General features: G+C 33.5%; 1 protein-coding gene across 1 annotated transcript in view; it reads left to right on the top strand.

Annotated features, from left to right (window-relative positions):
* Positions 1–26603, top strand: part of LOC150099394 (protein lin-28 homolog) — a 59430-nt gene that overhangs the window by 7529 nt on the left and 25298 nt on the right. Inside the window, exon 2 of the mRNA XM_090404338.1 lies at positions 20122–20192. Coding sequence (XP_090260464.1) covers positions 20122–20192 — 71 coding nt within the window. The remainder of the gene's footprint in view (positions 1–20121; positions 20193–26603) is intronic.

Genomic DNA, 26603 nt, shown 5'->3' with positions numbered 1-26603 from the left:
GTAATATATTTCTCAACAAATAGTGCAATTAGAGACAACTGGGATAAAAACACACTAATTAATGAATCACATGTCCCCTCATACAGAAACTATGCTGTATAGATGGAAACAAAACCATATGTTGCATGGGCAAACACAGTATCTAGCTAAAAACTATTGTTATTAATTAGATGTGTGTGAGTTCGATTTCCCAAGGCAACAATAAAATTCAACCAAACCTGTTAAAATTCGTAAAAGTGTTAAAGCGCTAGGGTCTTTGACACCCACATGCAATATCTATCTAAGCATCCCTGTAACGATCCGGAAGTGTGTGGTTCTTTTACGATAATAAAAATTTAAATTATTTGAAATTTCTTAAATAAATTTTGACAGAACAGCCACACGTTGGTTCACTAAATGTAACGAACCGGGAGTGTTGACTAGGCAGGATAATCGTTAAAAACCCGTAAATTCAAAAAATTCTCAAAAGTTAAACCAAATTTTGATAAAGCCACTTCACTTTAATCGTTGAATATAATGATACAGGGATTATAGCCTTCTCACCGACCCGAATCGCTAACAAAATTAAAATGAATTTTAATTAAAGTTAAAATTTATTTGAACTAAAGTTTAAAAAATTCTTGCATTTTACAAGTTACTAAATTCTTAGTAACTTGCAATAATTTTTATAAGTGGAACTATCTTTTAGGAACTTAAAAGAAAGTCAAGATAGATGAGAAAATAACAAAAGAATTCAGAAATAATTAGAACATTTAATAAGTATTAAAAAAATAATATCTTTACAGAATAACAGAAAATAAATTAAATTACATAAATATACTTAAAAATTTTTTTATTAAAATTTTAAGGCTTTTGATTTCATATTCACAAAATTAGAAATAATGGTCTTAACATCTAATTCCGCACATATATCATTTTCAATAGCTATTAACGTCAACTAACAAGCCTTTTTTGTGACATTCTTGTTCTTAAGTAGGTTTAAATCAATTTCAACTTGGAAAAGAAACGTTCAAAGAAACGCTACACTAACAGTTAAGGTTAATAGTATTCTTAAAGCAATTGGAAAGATAAATTATTGAACACAATGAAATTAAGAATATCGAAAGGGCTTTTGAATATTTAAATTATCCTTCCGAAAAATATCCCGGAAAGCACATAACTCGTCTAATAGTTCTATTGCATTTACGTTTTTATTGTCGCAGTCCTTCAAGAGAATCTGTAAATCGTCACAAAATTTTCGTAGACCTTCGTTATTAATTTGTAGTAATCTATACAAGAAATTGAAATTATCGTAATATGTTTTTAGTTGGTCAAAACGTTCTGTTAACGAACGTTTTGAACAACTAAATTGCAACGTCTAGAAGTGTATAAAACACATTCACTCTAATTTTATCTTCTGGCGATTGTGGCGTTGTGTCATGATGCTCGTAGTCAAAGTGTTGTATCTTCTTTCGTCGTCGAACTTCCGTACCAGTTTTAAATTCTTGTTCTCCATCCACCTCTTCACTCAGTTCTTTTGCCGTTTTCAGAACTTCTTTAAAATTTGTATCTGATCGATACTCTTGCAAGAATATTTTTAAGTTTTCGATAGATTCTAAAGCAAGTGTAATGTTCATATTTTTGTCTTGAATCATTTTACTCACAGGGTTTATTCCGTTAAGTAAATCATACCAAGTTATAAGAGAGCAAATAAATTTGTAATCCTTTATTTTAGCACATAATGTTTGTGCTTCATGCTGAGTTTCTTCATTAAAATTTTCATTATTTAAAATTTCAAAAAGTGCATCATAAATTTTTCCTAAATGATATCTTAGAGGGCGGATTGCATTAAATTTACTTTCCCATCTCGTTTCTGATGGCTGTTTCAATGTTAATTTTTTTACGAACTTTAAAAGGATTGCCCAACGTTTGTAAGAGAATGAAAAGAATTGTATATTTCTTGAATAATTGCAAAGAAACTAATTGTATCTGCATTCACTTTGGCTGCATCGTTAATGATTAAATTTAGAGTATGAGCAGCACATGGCACGTAAAAAGCTCGAGGATTTTTGCTCAAAAGCAAATTTTGGAGCCCATATTTGCCCCATTGTCATACCCTTGACCTCGCATGTCTTCAATGGGAATATTCCATTTTTCCAGTTGTTCCATTATTGTTGCACATAAACCACGTCCTGTGGAATCTGATATATCTGCAAAACCTAAAAGGTTTCCCCTGATCATGACAGTTCCATTGTCACAGGAAACAAAGCGAATAATAATGGTCATTTGTTCTGTTTTACTTGTATCAGGTGTGCAGTCTAAAATTATCGAATAATATTTAGATTTTAGAATTGATAATAAAATTGTATCCCTGATTGCGTTTCTTAATACTGTCTTTACTCAAATAGTGTACTCTATTGTTTCGATGTAGGGCTCTTTCAACATGATTTGCCATAATGGGATCAAACTTCCCAAACAGTTCGACTAATTTTAAAAAATTGCCGTTATTTCTTTCATATAATTTATTAGATGATCCGCGAAAAGCTAAATTTCGGTTACCAACGAGTTTTATAATTTCAATCAAGCGTTCTAAAACACTCGTCCAATGTTTCTTTTCCATTTCATACATGCTTTGAGTCTGGAAATCAATAGCAGTTTTGTTTTTTTAAATTTTTATCAAGTTCCTACCATTTTAAGAAATTTTTCATGTGAGTTAAACTAGTCTCATGTCTATGTAAAGTTGTACTTACATTTCTCCAATTGTTATAATCTTCTACAAGACTCAGTGGGTGATTCAGTAGGTGCGACAAGTTTGCAACAAAAGCAAAAAACCGAATTTAAAGTTTCGGAATAAATCAGCCATGTTCTTGGCACGAGCTCCCGTTTTCCATTTTTCTATTATAATACGCGTCGCCAAATTTACGACTATATGTATCGCTGGGATATATTATATTTTTATTTTGAACAGGCCCCATTTCAATTAAAATAACTCTTAATTTTACATCAATATTTCCCCATTCACCTGGATCTTCTAAATTCACAGAGACTAACAATTTGTTAGTTTCGTGGTCAACTACAACTAAATCTTGTTGTAGTTGACTAAATCCTAACTATTTTTCACTTAAATCATGTTCAATTATCTTGTTCAATAGTTGCAATAGTACCTTCATGCAAACTTGGTGATGTGCACGGTTCTTCAACTCTGATTTCTGATGTATCGAGTTGGTTACAATCTGCATCAGAATATGTTAATATTTTAACAAATTTATTAAGAGCCCCAGTTTGTTTCTTAATATCTGCTTCTTTCGCAGCATGACGCTTATGATTTTGTGCGCCGGATAACTTTTTCTTAAATTTTTGATTCCATTTCTATTTTATACCCACAAGAAATTATTACACAACACGACACAGAGACGAAATAATAGTCCCCACTGCGCTACTGTCAGTAGCCTATGAGACGCGTACCATATGACTGGTTAACTAGCAACAAATATTTTGTACGAAAATTCGTTTCTGCGCATAAAAACTGTTCACCGTTTCACTTTAGATAGACTGCAGAAGACACAACATTCTGCAGGCAAGCATTTAGCCTGCTCTAGCTGCAAAATTGTAAACAGCCGGCTGGTCAAAGAGGCGGTAATATACATTTTTTTTTTATTTTTATTCAGTGTACACGGCCTTAATTTATTTTAATAGTGATCATTCTAAGAATTATTTTGTTTTTATGATAAAAATTTTGTTTTTTTAAAAATTAACTTATGAACTGTTCCCTGGCGTGGCGCTCCCATCGTAGCGTCGCCCGCATGCACCGCATGCTCTGCATGCACGCTTCCTCCGGCCCTGATTATATATACAGGGTGTTCGGGATAAATTTGACAGTTTCGTAAGGAAAAAGAAAATCTTCTTTGTATCTATTAAATTTAATGAATTGACAAAAAAACATTACAGGCAGAGTTAATTACAATACTATCAACAAGATTTACTCAAAATAACCACCATTAGCATCGATCACAGCTTCAATTCTGCTTCGGAACCTCGAACAAGCTGATGCTACAGTCTCCCTGGGAAGGGCCGCAAAAACTGTTTTAATTTTATCCATTAACTGGGCTTTTGTATTACTGGAAGTGCGATTGGTGTCTTTTTCAACTGCGCCCCATACAAAATAATCCATGGGGTTAAGGTCTGGGGAGTTTGGAGGCCAAACATTTGGACTGGTGAAGTCGTAGAAATTTTCAGACAACCATTTTTGACTTTTCCCAGAGGTGTGGCAAGGGGCCGAATCCTGCTGCCATACATACGGCCTACCATTGGCTACCCTTGTTATCCAGGGCTTGACTACAGTTAGCAACTCCACGAACAAAGCCCGAATTCCAATGCCAGGGTTCTTCAACACCTGTTCCTGCAGATTTGCGAGGAATTCTGCTGTACGAACGCAATCAGATCGTCTGCTAGGGATCTTTCTTCTTGCTACATCCTCGTAGTCACATTGCAAGTCTCTAGTTCATGCCTGATTGTTTTTACTGTATTCAGGGAGCATTGGGCAGCAGTCGTAATATCCTTATTTTGATGGCGGGCACGAATCATCATGATACAAGTTATTCTCTTCCATGATTCAGGTGGGTTCCAGCTATCCATCCTTTCTGACATCTTGTATATGAATGAAGAAGGGTCCAAACTTTTAAATGAAGAGAAGTGTGTGTTAATACATGTAACTTACGGAAAAATATAATTAATTATAAATATGTCAAATTTATCCCGAACACCCTGTATATATAATGAATGTTATGGCAGTTTCACATATGGAATTCGGTTGAAGAGAGTTAGCATTTCAACTCAATTGTCAGCTATGCTTTTATCTTTCGGTTGCGCGATCTTTTGTTAATACCGCACCAATCACATGCACGTTTTAATAATCTGCCTTTGCTGTCTGTTTCGCGTTAGGCTTAATTACCGTAAAGGGAGAAAACGTCACAAAAGAGAAAAATGTTCCTGGTCCGGGGTTTCCCTTATTCAGGTAATATTCACTAATTTCATGTTATCAGTCTGTGGTGTGCCAGTATCTGTAAGTGGTGATATTATTTGATCTATTCTATGTTAAAAAATTTAACCCTGAGATAGATAAGTGGCTGATAAAAAATTTAAAAAAAAAATTCCCGCGAACAATCAGAAGAAGCAGAAACATACTCAAAAAAAAAAAAGGATAGTATTTCATATTTTACCAGAACAGCCTGCATCGTCTTCAGAACCAAACGGTAAGAGGCAAAAAATGTAATATATGCATTTGATTTTTGCAATATTCGCTGTGTATGTTTTGTATTGAATATAAATACAATAAATATTATAATAATATATCTCTCTATTACGATTTTTTTTCGAGGGGGCCGTGAAATATTTTAAATTTTGCAAAGGGGGCCCTGACATCCAGAAGTTTGGGAATCACTGCTTTAAAGGTTGTAGAGTTGCAGTTTAATATGTGGGTTGGGCTAAGGATTAGATAATTCAGGAAACCCTGCTATAAAGATCAAACACAGCAAATCTTTCAATTAAAAAGTATGATGGACTCATTATTCTGTTTATTGGCGATTAAAATCATCTACCACCTAAATTTTGTTCAAAACTGATCTGATAAGGTAGACTAATTACCGACAGATAAGATTATATATGATAATACATAAAATCATAAAAGTACATATAAAATAGTTAATATTCTGGCAACTGAACACGATAGAATGATGAGAATAATATCTTAAAAGAATCAAAATGAAAAAATATGGAAATTTCAATCTGCATTACAGACGTGGACGAGAACATATTTTTTGGGGGGAGGAGGAGGGGAAGCAAGTAAGATAATGATGGCTAGATATCGCCAAATGTTCTCAGGATATTCCCAATTTGGCAATCATTGTCCCACGTTAGGACAATTTGCTTAATATATTCTGCACCATACGAATATCAAGCATTAAATCAACGCTAAAAAAACAACAGACATTAGATTCGTCTGTCAACATTTCGTTTCGAACCATTATGGTGTTGCTGAGATAGCTGCTGTCTTTTTTCCTTTTTTTTTAAAATTATATTTGCGTGAGTCACAAAAATTAGAATCTGTTCACACTGTCTGAGATTACGGTCCTGTTTTTAATTTTTTTCTACCAAACGTTTTAAATTCTTCAATCGTGATTCTTATTTCATCTATAGAAGTGGGTCCCAATATCTGGACCGCAAAACGACACGGCAAACGACAAAAAAAAAGTCATGGCGATAAAAAAACAAAATAAAAAAACATAATGATGAGGCGAGCAATTTAACTATAGACTATTATTTTTTATACTACATTATAGACTATAATTATTATAATCTACAATAATGTATTATAGTCTGCCTTAGTTGCTTCCGTAATCGCAGAACAATTTTTAAATTGTTTTAGGATTACGGAAGCAGTTAAGGCTATGAGGTAAGTGTTTTATGTCTGTAAAATTTTGTATTGTTCTGACCGATTTGCTTGTTATGCGGGATGAAAAAGCCGAGTTTCTGAGAAGAAAAGCTCTACCACTTCCGTATGAGACGGATAACTCAAAGCACAAGATCATAAGGATATATATATATTCAATTATTGACAAATAAAAATGTTTTAAACTTGAATTAGAAATATTAGGTATCAAGAATATCCATTAGAAATGGATATTATAAGTAAACGCTGCAATGAAGGCTTCATCACCACTCTTTTATTATTATTATTATTTTTTTAATTGTGTCTTGCAATGCAGTTAAAATTTTCGAAATACTCAAATGTTGCAGCTGCGGTACATGTGTTAATTCTCCCAAAACTGCAGCTAGCTACAGACAAACGTTCTTTTTATGACGCGACTTTTAAAAAGAAAAAAAAGTACTTGAATTTTAGACGTTTAAAAACACTCGATAAAGATTAATTTTTTACTAGAAAACATATATTTAAGATTTTATAAAAAAATTAAATTAAAAAAATAATAATAATACCATTTATTCACAAAAGAAAATAAATTAAACGTTTTCACTAATAAACCAAAGTTGAAACAATAACTTACAGATCAAAGTATTGTTTCTGATGAAGTATACGCACGTGTTTCATCTTCACCCTATTGCTTCATATTGTACTCCCCTCCCCGCTAAAGAAATCAGAACAAAATAATAAGTACTGTAAATTTCAGGTAAATAAAAAAAACAAAAAAACATGACTAAATAATTTTATAACACCAATTAAAAATTTAAATCAAAATGGTATTAGTGAAAAAATTGAGTTTATTCATGTTAAAAATTATTAAACTGTTAAAATTTTTAAAAACTATTTGTTAATGGAGTAAGGCAATTTCAAGTTTCAATGCTTTATATAATGTACACAGTTTATTATTGGCATTCATAATAGATAATTTTGTTTTATCTTACATCCTTATGATCTTCTAAATCTTTTTTTAATTTTGTTATTTAAACGGTCCAATTGAAATCCAAAGTGAGATGACTCCACATTGAAGTAAAGATCCAGAATACGAAATTTTAATAAAGCCGGTGTAGCATGGAAAGGTTTCATTAAAATACTTGTGCGCGGGCGTACAAATCGAAACTGCAGATACTTTCACATTTTTGAATAACACACACACACACACACACACACACACACACACGGATTTTGAATTATAATATAAAATTAATAATATAATATAATATAAAATGAAAATAGGCAGAATCGTTGAAAATGTCAACTGTATTGTGAATGGAGAACCTGTGGAACAAGTAAAACATTTCAGCTATTTAGGCACGATTTTTACTGAAGATGGTAAATTAAATATAGAAATAGACAACAGAATCAACAAAGCTGGTATGGTGGGAAGTCAATTGAATAAATTCATATGGAATAAGAGAGAAATTAGTCGGAACACTAAATTAGCTGTATACAAGACAGTGTTCAAACCAGTTTTAACTTATGGATCTGAGAGCTGGGTAAGAAGTAAAACACTTGACCAAAGACTAGAGACCACAGATATGAGAGTCCTGAGAAAGATTAGAGGTATGAACAGATGGCATCAATGGCAATATCATATTAAAAACGAGGATATTAGGAAAGAACTTGACATTGTAAGCATCTAGGAATGCGTTAGCAGAGCTAATCTCAGGTGGTATGGTCACTTAAACAGAATGGGAGAGGAAAGATTAGCAAAACAAGTGTTCTCCGCCAGGTTGGCAGGAAAAAGACCCAGAGGAAGACCAAGATATAGGTGGATTGATAAGGTAAAAAAGTGCCTTAGACGATAGAAATATAAGATCTGATAATGTTGGAGTCTTGACAAGTAACAGACTGATTTGGAGGAAAATTGTAGATAGGAAGTTAGTAATGATGCAATTTTTTTCATGTAGTACTATCATATCCTGTACACTCCTTGAGGGTACATGGCAGGAATTTGATTATGATGATGAATTAATATGAATAATAAGTATGCTTATAGCATTAATATTAATCGTAAGTAGAATACTACTCATAGAAAGAGGTCTTTTAAATAAAATTCTGAAGCGCGCCCCATCCTCAAGTCTCTTCCGATGTTAAAATCCGAAACCGCGAGGGCTAAAATGGTAATTCATATTGCATTTCTCTAACCTTTTTACGCAAAAAAAAGTTCTAACTAACGAACACATCTAGTGAAAACGAGGTGTGAAAACCTTAAATGTGAACCAGATGGTTATAAGCTGTGCAACTCTTTTCTTTTTCCCTTCTTTTCTTTCCCCTCATCTCCTCTTTTGTCATATTATTTACAGACATGCCCACTCAACGCTAGCAGTCTGCCATTCTGTTAGGCAGACGTCGTTGGTGCACAGTGACGCACGTTTCTGTTTTGTTTAGCCGTTTATTTTCTCCGTCGTAGTTTTGTTTACGTACAGCGAGTAATAGGGGGACAGCACGTAGCAACTGGTGTCCTGCGTGGTCCAATTGTGTGACAGATTTGTTAACTGTAAGCTATAACACTGGCATAAACAACTCGCACGCGCCCTTTCATAATCGAGTCATTTGGAATACAAAAGTAAACGGCGTTAACAATGGCACGTGGATGCCAGAGTCAGAAAATAATAATAATAATAATAAAAAAGAATAAATCAAATAGAAATCTGCCTCTGACGCATAAAAAAATAAATAAAAACAGGATGGCAGCAATTGTTATCAGAAATCAAAATTTCGATGTAAACATCTGGAATTGGGAAATATTAACGGACATGATCATATTTTACATATTTAAGCTCAATAATGTTTGTTAGTTTAACTGACCGGCGAAATAAATTTTTGAAGATTTCATGTTTTTTTTTTTTTTTTTTTTTTTTTTTGAAAGCATAAAGTTATTACATCAGGGATAGTAACATGTAGCTATGTATAACACTCACATATAGTCTTCAATATTTATTTAGGAGGTATTAATTATCAAAAGGAAGAATATTAATATACACACACAGAAAAAGAATGAATCCCTTCCGCTTTCTTTTAAGATTGTTTTGTTCATTCTTTTTTGTTCAAATTTTATGCTTATTTTTTAACAAATGCATTAATCGTGGTTTAAGAAAATGAAAATGTCGCATTTTAACTCATTTTCGAGTTCTTTTAAACGGTAGGCAGCAACAACGTGGTGCTAGCCATCTAAATTAAACCCTCTACAACTGAAATGCAGTTGTAGAGGGTTTTCAGTTGTTGGAGTGTATAGGTCTCCATCACATTTCTCCTCTTCCTCCTGTTTACAAGTACCTGCAGTCCACACATTCTCAATCGATCCTCGTAATCTACATTCCACAATCCCGATATCCTTTAACACCCTCTCAACTGTATGTGCATTACATCGAATATACCAGGACACCATATCCGCGCACAGGATATAGGTCGTATCGAAGGCCTTATAAACAGAGACAAAAAGACTCGACTTGTAAGGGAAATAATAGCCATATATTCCCCGTACAAGTCAATCTTCGTGTCAGCATTACTATGGTCCTCTGGATTGCATTTGCAATCTTTGCTATATGACCATTAAATTTCAGATTCCTCTCTCTATCAAACTCCAACATTCCTAGCTTGATCAGTTGTATTATTATTATTATTATTATTATTATTATTATTATTATTATTATTATTATTATTATTATTATTATTATTATTATTTAAGAATGCCTAAAGCAGTGCCATTCATCTCGAAATATCCAGGGCAGCAAAAAAAAAAAAAAAAAAATGAATATTTTATTCAGGCGGCAAAGCGTTCACAATGTGTGGGGTGTGGGGGGGGGCATGCTTTAATGATGTAAAAAGGATAAAAAAAAGCAGATGAATAAAGAATTCCAAGTTTAACTTTGAAGGTAATATTTCTCTAGTGTAAAACTACATCACCAAAGCAAATACAACAACATGGAAAATACTTAACATCATAATCTAGTGTAGAGTGAAATTTCAAAGCAATCTCGTGTGTGTGGGTGTATGTGTGGGGATCTCATTTATTTATTTATATTTAAAAAATTATCTACATGTCTCGAGTTCGACGTTCATTAACTGTTCGCCCTGTCAGTGAGTTCGCTGTCTTACACCAAAGAAATATTACTTGCGCATGCAATACATTTTGAGTTATTAATCCATGTTATTTCTGCAACAAGCTTAAGCGTAAAATATAGTATGATTTGAAAATTTTTCTACTTACGAAATGGAAAATATTCTTATTTAGTGGAATAAATAATTAAATCGCATAATGGTATACGAGGCAGTGCCAGTGTAGTATTTTGTTGTCCAATTGTTAGAAAACAAGTTTACAAGCTGGAAGTTTTTAGGATAATAAGAGATATCACATTTCTCTCAATAAATTAAGAGCTATATTTGATCATATAATCACAATGGCATGTATAGCAACGACACTTTCAATGGTTTCCTACTGATTAGGATCACACGACCAGTGTTTTTCTTTCTGTTTTCAGAACTTTATTTGGAAATACAGTCGAAAGAATACTTATTGATTTAGTTGATTTCCGAAGCAAAAACTATGACGTATCAGTGCAATATTTCTGGTCGACTAGTTGTTAGGTGTGTGTGTGTGTGTGTGTGTGTGTGTGTGTGTGTGTGTGTGTGTGTGTGTGTGTGTGTGTGTGTGTGTGTGTGTGTGTGTGTGTGTGTGTGTGTGTGTGTGTGTGTGTGTGTGTGTGCAAGAAGAATAGGAGTCTGTTCACATTTCGCTTGAACAGCTGAGGGTTGTAATCTTTGAGGAAGACAAAGTGGGGGAGACTGTTCCAGAGGACAGAAATAAATGGAATGAAAGAGGAGGCGGTGAAGTTGGTTCGGTGAGTTTGGCTAGCAGTGGCTCTTGTTTTAATGATTTTGGAGAATAATAGAGGCCAATTCAGCAGAGCACTGTCCATGAAAGTATCTGTAGAAGAGGCACAAGGCAGAAACTGAAAGTCTGTGAGAGAGGGATTGAAATGGGTATGTGAGAGAGGGATCATTAATTAGCCGGGCTGCCCTCTTCTTCGTAGAATCGAGCAATCTTAGAGAGGATTTTGGTGCACCCCCCAGGAGACATCTTTCACATCCCGCTCTGTCATACCAAGATCCACTTATTACCTTTTTTTTGCGACTGGGCTCACACTATTTCAGACAATAAAATAAGTTATAGTTCAGGATTGCGAAATGAAGGCAGTTGTCTGCCATACTATCTTTTGGATGCTTTTTAAAATCATAGGTAGTCAGGAGCTGAGATATCGATGACGGCTAAGTGAGACCTGCCCATTTTCAAAAGTTGATTAGACTAAAAGAGTTCTACCAACTCCTTTTGGGAAATAAAAAGAAGTTAAAGGATTTATTATGAAACTTATGGATCTGAGTTACAAACAAAGTAGCTGATCACAGAACAAAGACCACAGGTAACCATAATCATGTGAAACTGAGAGAAAAATTAGGAGAGAGAAGAGAAAACCGAAATGTAAGATCCGACAATATCTTAGTCCTGAAACAATAGTTTAATTTGGAAGGAACTATTAATAAGAAGTTAGTAATAATATAAACTTAATCATATAGCACGATCATAGTATGCCATACATCACTTGAGGGTATATATATCATGAATCTGATGACACACAAAGAAAGCGTCCTTTTTTCAAGTTATTTAATAGAACTTATTTCAGTTAAATATCATCCTGAACTTGAGGATTCAGTCAGAACCAGTAATCCAACTAGGAGTTTTCAGAGTCCCTGACAAGCTCTTAATAGGCTTGAACCTGTAGTAGGTCACTTAATAGTGTTTGTATTACCCCCCCACACACACACACCAAAAGTCTCAGTCTGTATCGACGATGCCCTTCGTTGGAATCCTGATTTTTGTAAAGATGAGACAGCTGGTGTCATAAGAAGGTGGAAGGAATTTCTTCCTGGAAACTCGGGATTTTCTTCCCTCAAAATAATATACGAGCTGGCCAGAAGAACACATGCAATTTAAAGACATAATGCATTAACCTCACAGCCTTCCAAAAACCATATTATTATTATTATTATTATTATTATTATTATTTTACGATATCTCCTTAGAGTCTGGAGACTGCTCGCGGGAGACCTAAATCAATCATCATACACACAAATCCTATCATATCACTCCTTGAATCCATTCACCGTCAGGGAACTCACAACCAATTCGGGTAATCCATTCCACTCACCACTCTCCAAGCAAAAAATCTGCTCTGCCCACCCCTACCAACCACACTGTTACACAACTTTTACGGATGGTTCCTAGTTCTTTGACTATCTGTCATATATTGAAAAATTTCACTTGCATCATTTTTATAAAGCCCCTTTTAATAATATCCTTAACCCACCCAAAGCACTTTCAATGGGTGTGTGCCCTCATGCCTTCCTGATTAAGAGATTTCGTAGTATACTGCTTAGAACCTATATACGATAAGTATATTTGAATCACTTACGATATTAATGTAGTGTAGATTTCCAGCCATTCGTCAGCAGATTGCTCCGCAAAAACAAATAAATTATTATTTATTTATTTTTTACTAAGGCAGGAGAGTTGCCCGGATGGTTTTCATTCCGTGTCAGCTATATATTACGCCTGTCAACTGAAGGCTTGTGAGAGGGAGAGAAAATCTCAATTTTTTTGGAAGAATAAGCACAGACATATCCACTTAAGACCAACTCATAAGCCTCGCGTAAAAATGCCTAAAAGACTCTCCGCAATGGTTTTACGGAAACAGTCGTGTTTAGACAGATCTGAAAAGGATTTTTCCCCGAAAATTCAGTTTTGTTTTTTTTTCCCTTATCCCTACCGAAAAACAAAATCAAAACAAAATATGCGAGCAATTGACAATCTCATCAGCATTTGTTCTTAATATAAATGAATATTATTCATTTATCCAACTAAAGCGCTGTTCTTAATGGGACAAAAATTCGTATTTTTCAATCATTTGGCTCTTTGCATCGTAAAAGAAATACTGTATAATTCGCTGTTTCTGAGGTAGGTTGCCAGTCATCTTGCGTAGCCGTTGTTAGACGAATAAATGCTGAATGAAGGCTAGAGCTGGGTAACGCCTTACTGCGTCCCAAATTGTCAAGAGTAACACGTGAGTGGCATCGGTCGCGTCATCTATAGTTTACGTCGCGTGTGATTCTTCTGTCTTCTGTCTCTTTAGGCACACTTCGTGATCGAATAATCATTAATAACCATTATCTACTGAACAAATGCGAAAACAGAAAGTTTATGCTTTTGTTACAAACTGAGCAAGCTGCTTAGGAAGAGGAAGGCGTAAGTGAATTTTAACATCTTATTTTGAAATTAAACTATTTTGATAACTTATGATTGTAAAATATGTTACTGATGTTATTTTTCCAGCGGTTCCATTGTATAATAAGTAGCGACAGTTGTAAAGAAACAAGTTCGAATCTCGTGCATGAGGTGAGGAATCTTAATAAAACAGCTTTCAGCTGAAGATGAAGTTAGCCGGTCTCCCTTGGAAGAGACTGGGCTAAAACGAAACCAAAACATGGAAATCAAGGAATTCCGAGAAATCAAGGCACGCCTGCTTTTATTTCCCCCTCTTACGTGGTCATTAATAAATAATAATAATAATAATAATAATAATAATAATAATAATAATAATAATAGACTAATCGGATGATGCTTCATTAATAAGATCTGGGAGTGGGGGGGGGGGAGAGAATACGTATGGTAGTGTCGACGTATAGGCACATTTCTTCACTTCAATGTCAAGACTGAGTTGCAAATGAATAAAATACACATTAATAAATTATTGAAGACCTGAAGTGGCTTGGAATAAGTGCTGTGCTTAGTATGAGACAACGTTCACGGGTTGTATGTATAAAAGTTTGAGACATTTCAATGGCGGGTTGTCATTAAAAAATATATATATATATATATATATATATATATATATATATATATATATATATATATATATATATTAGAGCGCTATATCCACTCAGATTTTTCTACGGTTCGGTCGTGCAACCCTATAACGTACAGAGTGATCGCAACTCTTAAAGAATTATAGGTTAAGACTGATGAACCTACAATTTTAAGAATTTTCGTTTAGTTTCCAAGTAACGTTTCCCTTATGTAAATCGGCATGTTAAATCAACGAAGGAACTATTAGTGAAATTAATCAAAGAGATTAAAATTGATCTTTAGTTATTTTACTATGTTGCTAACTGAACAGGCCAAACATTAAACTCGAGAAATGAAGAAAAAATTATATTTCCAACAGAGATTAAGATAGCTTTTTCAAAGAAATCATACTTTTGTTGTTGTTTTTTTAAAGGGAAAAAACAGATACTTCTTATTAGATGTTACTGGTAGATGTTAAACACAATCTAGCAAGGCAACGCCAAATTCTCTGTATTTTATAGGGTTAATAAAGGACAGAGAGTTTCTTGCTTATCATCTAAAAGCTTCGGCAATCAAGTGACCATCACATGCGAATCATAGGTGCACAATGATAAACAATTGTTGAATTCGCATCGCTTGAGGTTATTATCTATCCGGATTCCTCGATGAGGAAACATCCATATTATAACTGTTTTCAAAACAACATCCTCCTAATTCCAACAAAATGCAAACAATTTTGGGTGATTTGTTTATTATAATCAGCTTATAATTTTAAAAATCTGATATTCATGATATATTATAAAATGTAATGACTGAGGATTTTATCCTCAATCATTACATTTTATAATATATGCAAGATATTAAAATATGAAAATTCGCAAAATGTTAGAATGTCGAGTTTACTGCCACTCTGGTTTTCCATTCCACAGCGCGAAAACCAATGGGACGCAATAAATCATTGAAATTTTCTGACGAAAATAAATAAGAGAAGATTTATTAATAGACTCTGAATTCTCACAATTTCTATTGATGCTGAAGAACCAATCACGTAACATCGAGAGATAAGCGGTGAATGGAAAGGCACGTGCGCCTATGAAGCCAACGGTCTACGATATTGATTGTTCGGTAAATTTTCATCGCTTTTATTTGGCAGCAGTGGAATCCGAATGGAGTAAACTGGTTCAATGGAGAGAGAGCCGCATTCTAGGCAAGTAATTGCGCAAATATGGCCACTGGGAGAGGGAAGATTAACACCAACAGATAAACAGGGAAAGACTTGGCCAGTAAATAAATCGTGGCATTGAGGTTTAAAAAAGAAACAAAAAAAATATTAATTTCTTTTGATTTCCGTGTCGCGCTCGCACGCGCACACACACATGCACGGACTATATTCCGTATTCATCTATGACTGATTTAATATATGACGGAATTGTATAGTTTTATTACATTTAGTCCAACATTAAATTATCAAATTTTAACATGAAAATATCACCAGATAAATCAAAAACAATGGTAACTGGAAGAGAAAAAAAAAAAACATTGTCACTAAATAGGAAAATATTGGAACAAATAATGAAATTTAAATACTTAAGCATAACTGTGGATAATGAAAATATTTAAAGCAAGAGGAAGAAAAAGATGATTATTATTGAAGATTATTAAAGTTTTCACATTTCACTACGATATTGATTTCAGTAAAATCTCTAAAAAGATACATAAATATAACCTTAACTTGAATATATCTACATGTTGCTACTAGCAGAAAATCTTAATGCGAAATAGGAATCCTCGCAATTTGTCAGGAATATAAATCTAGTTTACATTATCATGGGATTAATATTTTCTCTATTTGATTGGAAATTTTACCAGTTTTCACTAACAGAATCAAGTATGACATGCCTTGGGACAAAAATAGTGAAATAAAATAAGTTTTTCTGAAAGTGATTGCAATAAATAGTAGCGCACGATATTTGTGCACGATACGATTAGAAATACATAACAGAAAATTTTCCACTACTACAGTATATCAATCATCTTTCCAGTCTCCAAGCAGCGATGAAGTAAGCAAAATGCTTATGTCTTAAGAAATGGTGTGATCCTCAAAAACCAATTCCTTAATCTCCGAGTCTCTCTAGCAGAAATTGGAATTTGTTCCTACTCCAAAGATTTGTCGCCAGAAAACACTTAATAAACTGAAAATTCAAAATGTAATCGTGTCATTTCACCCATGTGGGACTCCTCAGGAGTCTGAATATAGACTGAATATTTGCCGTGTTTGGAGAGGTGCACGTGTAGAGAAAAAACGTGGATTTACAGTAACAATCTTGCTACCTCTATGTGAGACTAGTAACGCCTTTAGTTGAAAAGCCTTTTCATCTCGGACTAGGTTTTTTTAACCTAAAAGCATCATAACTATCGACTACGATAGTTATAGAGAGAACACACAAATCTTTTAAAAATAGTTTATGAATTGATTTATGAAATAGTTCAGCGAACTTTATTTATTTGACATGCTGTGAAATACTGTACGCAATCAGTGCTACAGTACGGTTTTATAACTGCGCTGATAAACTTGCAGCATCGAATGAGAAAATCATCAACTTGGGGTTTCGAGGACGTCGCATCGCAGTAAGAAATTTGTTGTCAATAACCAAACGCTTTTGATAGTGTTGAAGCCACCAGAAGCTAATACATATGCGAATCCATACGCTTTCCACTCGATCAATCAGACCGGAAATTCTAGAATATAAGGTTTTTTTTTTATTTATTTATTCCTTTTTATTTTTATCAACCTCTATAACGCAGAATTAATTCATCAGCATAAATAAGATGCGATATACTGAGCATGGCAGCATCTGATGCGGATTTAAAAATGACCGTAGGCCAAATGCAGCCTACAGACACTTTTAAATCCGCAGCAGATACTTAAATATTCATTGCAAATTCTTGGAATTATTTTCATGATAGAGATTTTAAGGATTGAAAATAATGAACATCTGCTGCGTGGTACAAAAACAAGAAGGAAATAACTATATTCATAAAACTAAATAAGTAAAACAAATTAGGAAATATGCGTAACATTGCAGAAGCATTAGAGATATCAGATATGCTATTTAAGGACTGCTCATAAACAAAGGGCAACATGATTAGCGCAAGAAGATCAAGACTCATGAGATTACAATTCACTACTGGCGCAATTGATATCACTCAGCTCCAAAGAATAGCCCCCGCTGCATGCCGTCCTCTTATAGTAAAAATGTACTTTGATCTTCGCGTAAAGTGGTGGTTAAGAATGTCTGATTTTAAGAAAATTTAGAACTGTCTTAAATCCCAAATTTCATCAAATTTGATTTTCATTCGTTCTCTAGTGGTTTCATACAGACCGACACAGCAAACCTAACAGACTGTTCGCCTGGGAACGAATTTTTACCGGTTTTTATCGGTATGGCTAAAACAGGTCTACAGATAAAAAAGTGAACTGCCGTTCTCATTCAATAGAGAACTTTTTAATTAAAAAAATAGCAATTCCATATTATGTACATATAAGCTCTTTATTGTATCGTATAATTATGTATACCAAATCATACTTGAAATGTATGTAATGAAAACTGTTTAATTCCAAACCTTTTTTTTGTGAGTTTTATTTACTACTATGCTTAACTTTGAGTTGAAGAAGGGACGCTGCCTTAAGTTACACTGAAATTGTTTCTGGCGCAGCTGTTTCTTTGTAGATCTTCATTCATAGATCAACTGTTCTGTATACATAGTACATCTGTGCAATACTTTTGTTCCACGCTTTTCAAATTTTTGGATACTCTCTCTCTCTCTCTCTCTCTCTCCTGGAGTCCTTTTCAACTACCCCTTCCGCTGTGACACAGGCCTATGTAGTAATACTTCAGAATTTTCTCTGCTGAGAAGCAGAGAAAAGTCTGCTTTAGAGAAAATTACGTTGTACTGAGAAGTACAGCGTAACCCAAAGCAACAGCTTGTTCTGGGAACTCAAAAAAGCACTAACTAAACTGTTCGAAAAACATAACTAAAAGTATGACACCGCATTCGCTTTTTGTAGAGTTTGTTTCTTAATACTTTATTTGGTTGGGTTCTAGAATAATGATTAGAATAATGGTAAACTGTTGCTTTTCAATCATTTCATAAGTATGACTTTCAGTAGCACTCACCTCTCAACGATCGGTGAGTTTATTTTGCAGGTTTTTCCAGTTCTATTTTGGTTTTTTTGCGCTCATCAACTATGCGGTTGATTGGTGAAGATGATAATTCATCTTACAACATAATATATATTATTTAATAACGAATCTATAAGTTACAATACATTCCACGTAATCTATAAGTTTTATGGAATAAACGACTTTAGATCTTCAGTATTCAAGAAGCTTGGCTTTCTCTTCTACTCCGAGAATTAAGCCTTTCTGAAAAAAGTGTATATACACTGGTGAGAATAGGGTCATTCTGAACATTTATCATTATTATTCCAAAGGTTTAAAGTTATTGTATTAAAATTATGATTTCATGCTTTATTTTTTTATTGTTATATTCTTGCTGATTTCTGGGGAAACGTTTTTATATCCCACCTTTTTTACACATAATGATAATCACATAGCACGCAAAGGTAAAAATGCAGGAAATACAACGCAGCCTTAGATACGAGAATTATCATTATGTGCAAAAAAGTGGGATATAAAATTGTTTCCCCAGAAATCAGCACGAATATAACAATAAAAAATAAAGCATGAAATCATCAGTTAATACAATAACTTGAATAACTTGAAGGCTACATATTATTCTTGTTGGTTTTAACTAAGTTTTGACGCCAGTGTATTTTGTCTGTTAACTGCGTGTTTTGAGGAGGACCCTCATATGAGACTGGATTGAATGATGGGATTGAAAGCGGGCGAAATTATTGCAGCAGTATTTTTTAATCCTTCTCCCCTTGCATTTATTCCATTTATGGGGTACACCTTTCCTTCTTGTTTTATTTGCTACGAACAAAGTCAATGATATTCTCTAAATCGCCAACTCCAAATTATGTTCCATGATTTTAAAATTATTTCCCAATTCAAGATATGGAATTATGACTATTTCGGTTAATATCGTTAAGAACACATTACATTTCGTACTTAAAGAAGGGAGCCTTCCATTATACATTTTCTAACCTGATGCGATATTTGCCTGAGAGAGAAAATTTTCCAGCTTAGGATTGTTCCAGTTAAATGCAGCTATTTCTGAGTAGTGATTGATGGCCATAATTCTTTACGTAGCTACAGGCACTTGCCTGTAGCAGAGAACTTTGATAAGATTACGGTATCCATTCCCTGAAAAGAAATGATCCAAATAATATTACAACTCTCCTTTGTACTAAAGCTAATATGAGATGACCAATGCTCACAAAATGAAACGAAAGAGTAAAACTTTAGACAGCTACACCAACCAAACACCTGGATTTTCCGAGACAGTTCCCAATTTAAGATTTGGTTCAATTATCATCATCCGAACTATCAAAATATGATAAAGTCCAATATTTCCATAAATCGTAACCGATTAATCAAGCAAGTAAATATTATAATAAAAAATGATAAAATTTCCGCCAGATATACGAGGTGGGAAAGGGCTGAAAAGTTCTGATCAACACTTAGAACAAAAAATGATATTAAAGCAACTGATATTACCACAAGAAAGAACATATCTTAAAACCCTTTAACCCCTCTATGTTTCATCAAATTGTAATAATTTGTTCTTTTTCTTTTAGAATATACAAAACGACATGTCAGACATGTAAATTCCTTCATGGTGATTATCACAATTTTTCAGCAAACTCTCGTAAATCGTGCTCGTCCGTGCAAGTGCCGCAGCAAAGGCAAAGGTTAGATAAATTAATGAAAAGGCTCATCAAACGCACCATAGGCAAAAGGCAAAGTGGTTAATTATATAATATGTCAAAACTAAGTGCAATGGAAAAGAAAAGAATACTTTTCATACAAATCAATTCAAAACTCAAAAAAAAAAAAAAAAAAGAGTTTATATCACCTTTTTGATTGCGTTATTAACCTAGGGATATCAAGAGTCCATTAATCTTTAGTAAAATTGGCCAGATGTTCCTGATTGCTTAGAAGTATGACAATTTCGGGTTTTTTTTGTTTGTTCTAGTAATAATTAAACATCAATTTGATATTTGATTATCATATTTTTGTCACATATGATTTTTCCCTAATATATAAAATTATATGAAAAAATCATATTTGTCTCGTCTTACAAAAATTAAAAACAGGTGACCCTTGGAGTATGGTTGTCCTATCACAATTACATCTTCTCTCTCTATTTAGTTGAAGGAAAAACGAATTTTTCAGCGAAACCAAGTTAAATAAGTTGTTTTAAAAATATGTTTTTAAAATTATAAAATGTTTTTATAATTTTAAAAACATTTTCGCACTTATTTAATTCCTATCGGTGAAACCGGTCAGAATTCTGATTCCAAATAAAATCTTCCTTTTGGGTGCCATTCCCTCAAAACAAACTGAAAAATGACTAAAACAGGTACTGAGGCGTGAGCTGTTTACTTCAGAAACTGTGCTCCAAGTTAAAATTAAAAGAAAACCTTTCCTTTAAGTTGTTTGTACAATGATACCTTGAAGAATAGTGCTCAGTTAAAAGCAGTTAATAAAAGGAAGACAAATCCTTTAGACCTATCTATAAACATTGGAACGACGTTGCTGAAGTTTATGAGAGTAAATACGATATTATACAAAGGGGACAATATTGAAAGAAATGAGTTGTGGAAGAACCTCTTCGAACATAAAGAGACTGTTAATATCTGAAAATGGAGAATTAATCATGCATAAATTCAGAATTTCTAATTTTTAAAACATCAGAAAATCATCTTAAGAATATATATATATTACTGTTCAGTAAACTCTGTTACTATACACTGTGTGTTCATCAGAATTGTAATGTTTATTAAAAAAAATAATAATAAATGGATAATAGCACATTCAATTACGCTACAGCCTGTGGAATATGAAATAGGCATAGTTACTTTTGTTACACATCACGAAATGTAATTATTAGCAAAAAATGAATTTATCAAATGCATCTGCACAAGTTTGATTTTATAATATGCGTCTACATACTCTAAAATCCGAGTATTGGATGAGGTCGCATGACAAAATTATAAATCGTAAGTTTGTAAAATATTTTAGAAATATAGGATTCATAAAAATATTCCCATATTTCAAGTGACTAAACTACAACTGTGAGTGAACAACAAATTACCACGTTTGCATGGTTACATATCTGTTTATCTGCTTGCAGATTTCCATCCTAAGTGACTGATAACAAAGAGCTGCTCATCCTTCACTTATGAGTGGTGAAATAAAGTGTTAATATGGAGGGACGTATTAGACCTGTAGTTGTTTACAGAATTGAGATATCGTCTAAAAATTATTTTTGGATACTGCCAATCGTCCTATCAGGTAAGATCCAATGGGGTAATGAGTTAGTGTAATTAATGTTAACTATAACGAAGGAAGTATAATATTAACATCGAACTGTTGATGATTGAAGTAAAGCTATCACAGTACCCATCTAGAAAAAAGTAAATGAAACTGAATGCGAAAATTACAGAGAAATTAACCCTGCTGAGTGTTTTTACGCAAGATTTATGTAAGCATACTTGAGAAGAGGCTTAAAAAAACTTGTGGAAGAGAAACTTTGAATAACAAGCTGAGTTCGAGCCAGGTAGAGATTGCCAGTTGCAGATTTTTACTTTAAAATAATAAAAAAATAATGCGATTGTACAATGAATATACTTAAGATTTTTTATTTTATTTTAGTCTGGAAAGGGCACACGCGAAGGCGTGAAAATCGATTCAAAACGCTACACTTGTACGGCGCTAACGTGACATTACAGTGAGAAATACGTAGTCTATATCCGAGTTGTAAGTCATCAGTTAGGAATGAAGGAAATACTAAAAGATTGTTTAATGTTTAATGTAAAAACATTAAACATTAATCATGGATGAGACAAGGGAGCACATTATCTCAGCTCTTATTTGTCATCTGGGTGGATCATATTATAAAGAAAAGTGGCATTCGGTCTGATATCAAAATTGGTGATGTTAATATTTACTTTAGACAGATGATGATATACTCTTAAATAAGCCCAGTATGTCGGTAGGATTCCATAATTAAATTGAATAACTGCTGTAAAAAAATCGTATGAAAGTCAGCAATAAAAAGATACAGGCAGGAACAGCTGCCCAGAGTCAAACTGAAAACTATGAAAGATTTTTTGTAAGGAAAACAACAACAACAATGGCGTATAAGCAAGTTTAAACCATACCGTATAATAAAGTTTATGTTACGTTTTAACATCATGAACCTTATGTTATTTGCTTCCACAAGACACTAGATTATCTAGAATCCTGGATGCACATTATGAAATATTTCAAAGGAAGAACAGTGGACACAGAAGTTTCTTTACACGAGATTACAACGCTGTGGATATTCATCGATTATGTGATGATGAATATCTACATTTATTAGCGGTCACTGTATGACACTCCACATGTTGAAAAAGCCAAATCGCTTTTAATCAGACACATAGAGGAAAGAACAAGCTAGTAAACTGTTGATATTGAGATACTGAATATCAACACATCCAGCAACAATCCATGTATTAATAATCAAGTAACTGCGGAAACGATTCAAAATCAACGAGTTCTATCTTTTAGGGTCATATTGAAAGTACTTTACAGGTTTTAAAGTAGGTCATAAAATGACTGTCTCCAAAATTTTTGATAAATAATGAGCCCGTATTTGACGTTCGTAAAGTGCTTGCTGCAGCCGATTCCAAAAAGTCTCTCAGATGTTTTTCTTCCATTTAATTCTCTATGAAGGAGTATCCGACGAGCTGTCTGCCACTCCTAACTTGCTATAATGATGGAGGTGCGTATGTACTTATTATGTTCTTCAAAGTGAATGTTAACATGTCTTCCTGCCTGTCGGCTAATTTGCAGGCACAAAATACTTTATGCACTCCTGGAGATGTCAAAGAATGGGATTTGTCCTCAGGAAAACGAATACGTGACTAGTTTGATGTGAGGTTTCAAGTGGTGTGAAGATTATATTCATTTAGTCATTAATTGTCTTTTCAGTTATGCCCAAGATATACGAGATGGGGAAATAGAGTGGAATGTAATATTTTACAAGTGTTGTAGTCACTGACTAAAAATTATCTCCAAAAAGCTACGAATTCGAATCCCTCTGTGGGCATGGATGTTTGTGACACTGACTGTCCTCCTTTCTAGTTAGTGGTTCCAAATAAATGGCCATGTTTTTCATATAAAATGAAATGGCTGTTTACCCCTTTTTTTATTTGAATTCTTATCATGAAAGAATCAGAAAACAGAAAAACGTTCTATAGAAACCAAGCGCTGCGCCTTTCAGACCCACTTTAAGCCTTTCACTAAGTAATATGATAGTATCGTAGCATGCGATGCTGCAGAAACAACTTATCATATAAGAACACTCATAAAACTCTCTGCTAGTGTGATTTTTGAAAGCAATGCGTGTGGATTGGACAGCAGAGATGCAATCTGCTCTGCTAATCACGCTGGCTAATAAACAAATGTTGTCCATGTAAAAATAATCAACCAACCAACCCTATTATTTATTAAAGAAAAATAAACTAGTGATTGACTATTGCGATCAGAGTATACAAGCAGATTCATAAGTTGTAATATAAACGCGAAATGAATAAAAAAAAAAAAATTCAGAAGAAAAACTAAGTTTATTGAAAAGGTCATAAACGGTTATTTGATTATTTCGACATCTTCCATCATTTCGTTGCTATATTACTTTTCGATTAGCATGTATTGTCTCGAAATGTAGGACGAAATATTAAAAATAAATAAATAAATAACGGTAATCCACACATACACGGAGACCGCTCAAACCTACAGTACGCTAGTACCGTGGAAGAAAGAAGAAATTCTTGTTAAATGGAATGTTAAGTTATGTTAAGTTGCTAAACATTGACAAAAATTAATAGTAGCCAGCAATTGCTTTTCTTTTTCCGAGTCACGTCATTTCCTGCTAAATATTACGGCGTGGAAAAGAAACTGCGAAGTTTGAACTATTTATTTCCAGTTAACATTTTTGTTAATATCGAGTAGAAACAACTGCATTGCATTATGATGCTACTTCCTTTCGCACAATCTTCCCCTCTCCACACACACACATTTCGTAGCTTGCAGAATTGATTATGACTCATCAGAGTCTTCACTTATTCCTGCACCTTTTCCCTTATTTTTCTTGTTTTTCTTCGCTGCCTGTCTTGTTATATATGCCGAATTTCATCAAAAACATATCATAGTGTATACGCCCTGATCATCTGATCGACGGACATCGGACTTCCATAAAAGACATACGCTCTGCACTCTAAGAACACCTAATAACGTGTGCATATATGCTATGTAAAGAATATTTACTAAAGACAACATCAAGATGTTTCAGCAAGCAACTTCAGAAATAGAAACTGTCTTGCAGTTAATCTGTTAACTTAAGACAGTTTATTATTTCTGAATTTCTTCGCTATATTATAAAACCGCAATTTCACAAAATCATACAAGTCGTCAATTTTTAGTTATTTATTTATTTATTTTGTGAAATGAATCTTGTCAGTATTTTTTCGTCGTTCACAAAATCATGTTAATATCTAGCAATGTTTGTGTCTATGAACACCGAAGTAGGCTTTGTACACATGAAGTGCGGCAGAAAGCAAATCCATCCATTCGGATAGCTATGTGGTGACCTACGGCCAAATACCCACTCGAGCCAAGGTCAAAAGATACGAAAGGTGTGCGGTCAGTAGTAGGTACCCAAAAATAGACGGTCATTTCAAAACCCCACAAAGAAAACAGCCCCAAGGAGAAGGGGATGAAGATAAAGACAAGAACCCGTTTTTTCATTCCTTGCAGCAAAATAGGCTTGTTGGCATTCTGTTTAAAACTCAGTTCTTATGCTCGCAGTATAGTTGGATAGTAGCCCAAATGCACTGTTGCTATGAGACGGAAGTAATATATTATTTGTAGGCTACATGCCTACAGGCCTACAACAACTTACACATTTTACGTTTTACATTTCCTGTCCGATGTTATACGGATTTTCTTAACGATTCATGAACTATCTAGTCATCCCCAATTTTCAAATTGAATCATGTAAACTTGACCAGTACAGTTACAGTGATATTTGAACAAATAATTCCGGTTTGTAGTCGCAAATGAAAGGGTTGTCAAGTTGCAAAAGTCAGCATACCTTTCACAATTTTGATCGAAAAAACGAATCTAAGCAAGCACAGTCGAATTTAAATGCTCTTTAAAACTTTCAGTTTTTAATTAATAAATACTTTTATTTTATTTTTTTTTAAAAATAATACACGACATTACAGAACTTTAGAACTTTCCAAAAAAAAAAAAAAAAAAAAATAATAAATGATGTTTGCAAGTTGAAAAAATTTAGAATGATTTCTACTATGGCATTTAGAAGTAAAAATTTCAAAAATCAGTACTTCAAACTTAATGATTTAATGCATCAGTTATTTATAAGAAAAGTGTTTTACAGCACTTAAACAGTTTATAAATTAATTTACTAAGCCCTAAATAAGTCATTTATATTGTGCATATAAAATGCATGTAAAACCGTGTAACAGTAGAGTCAGCATACCTTTCACTATTTTGACCGAAAAATAGTCATTTAAAAAATGTTTTTTTTTTAAAAAAAAAAAAGAATTTAAAATATAAGTAATTAAAGGAATCAAATAAAACTTGAAGCAAAAATGTGTCTTATTTTACACACGACAGCAAAAAAGAACAAGCACTATTTGCAAAATGAAATATATTATTCCAAAAACATAACCAAAAATCTAACTCCTGTAAAATTTTCCAACAGACTTTTTCAGTGAATAAATCAGGTTTTTAATTTTGTCATCCCCCTCCTCCCCAACCCACCCACACGCTTCAGAAGTCTGTTAACTCATTGATTATACTAGTGACATGTTTATTCTTAACAGAAAAAAAAATCAATAAATGAATTAACATGTATATACCACAACTCGTTCTCAAAACTGTTGAACACAAAGACAAATTAAAAGATCAAGCTATCGATAAGTATGTCATGTCTCTGTTCAGGTGACCGACATGTTCAACAATCGCCATCAACAAACTGCCAATCACG

Source organism: Typopeltis vanoorti, chromosome 14 (assembly GCF_054136105.1).
Source record: "Typopeltis vanoorti isolate ZY-2024b chromosome 14, IOZ_Tvanoo_1.0, whole genome shotgun sequence".
In the NCBI taxonomy this organism is placed as follows: Eukaryota; Metazoa; Arthropoda; class Arachnida; order Uropygi; family Thelyphonidae; genus Typopeltis; species Typopeltis vanoorti.
Note: the sequence above shows the minus strand (reverse complement) of the source record. Positions and strands in the feature narration are given on the sequence as shown.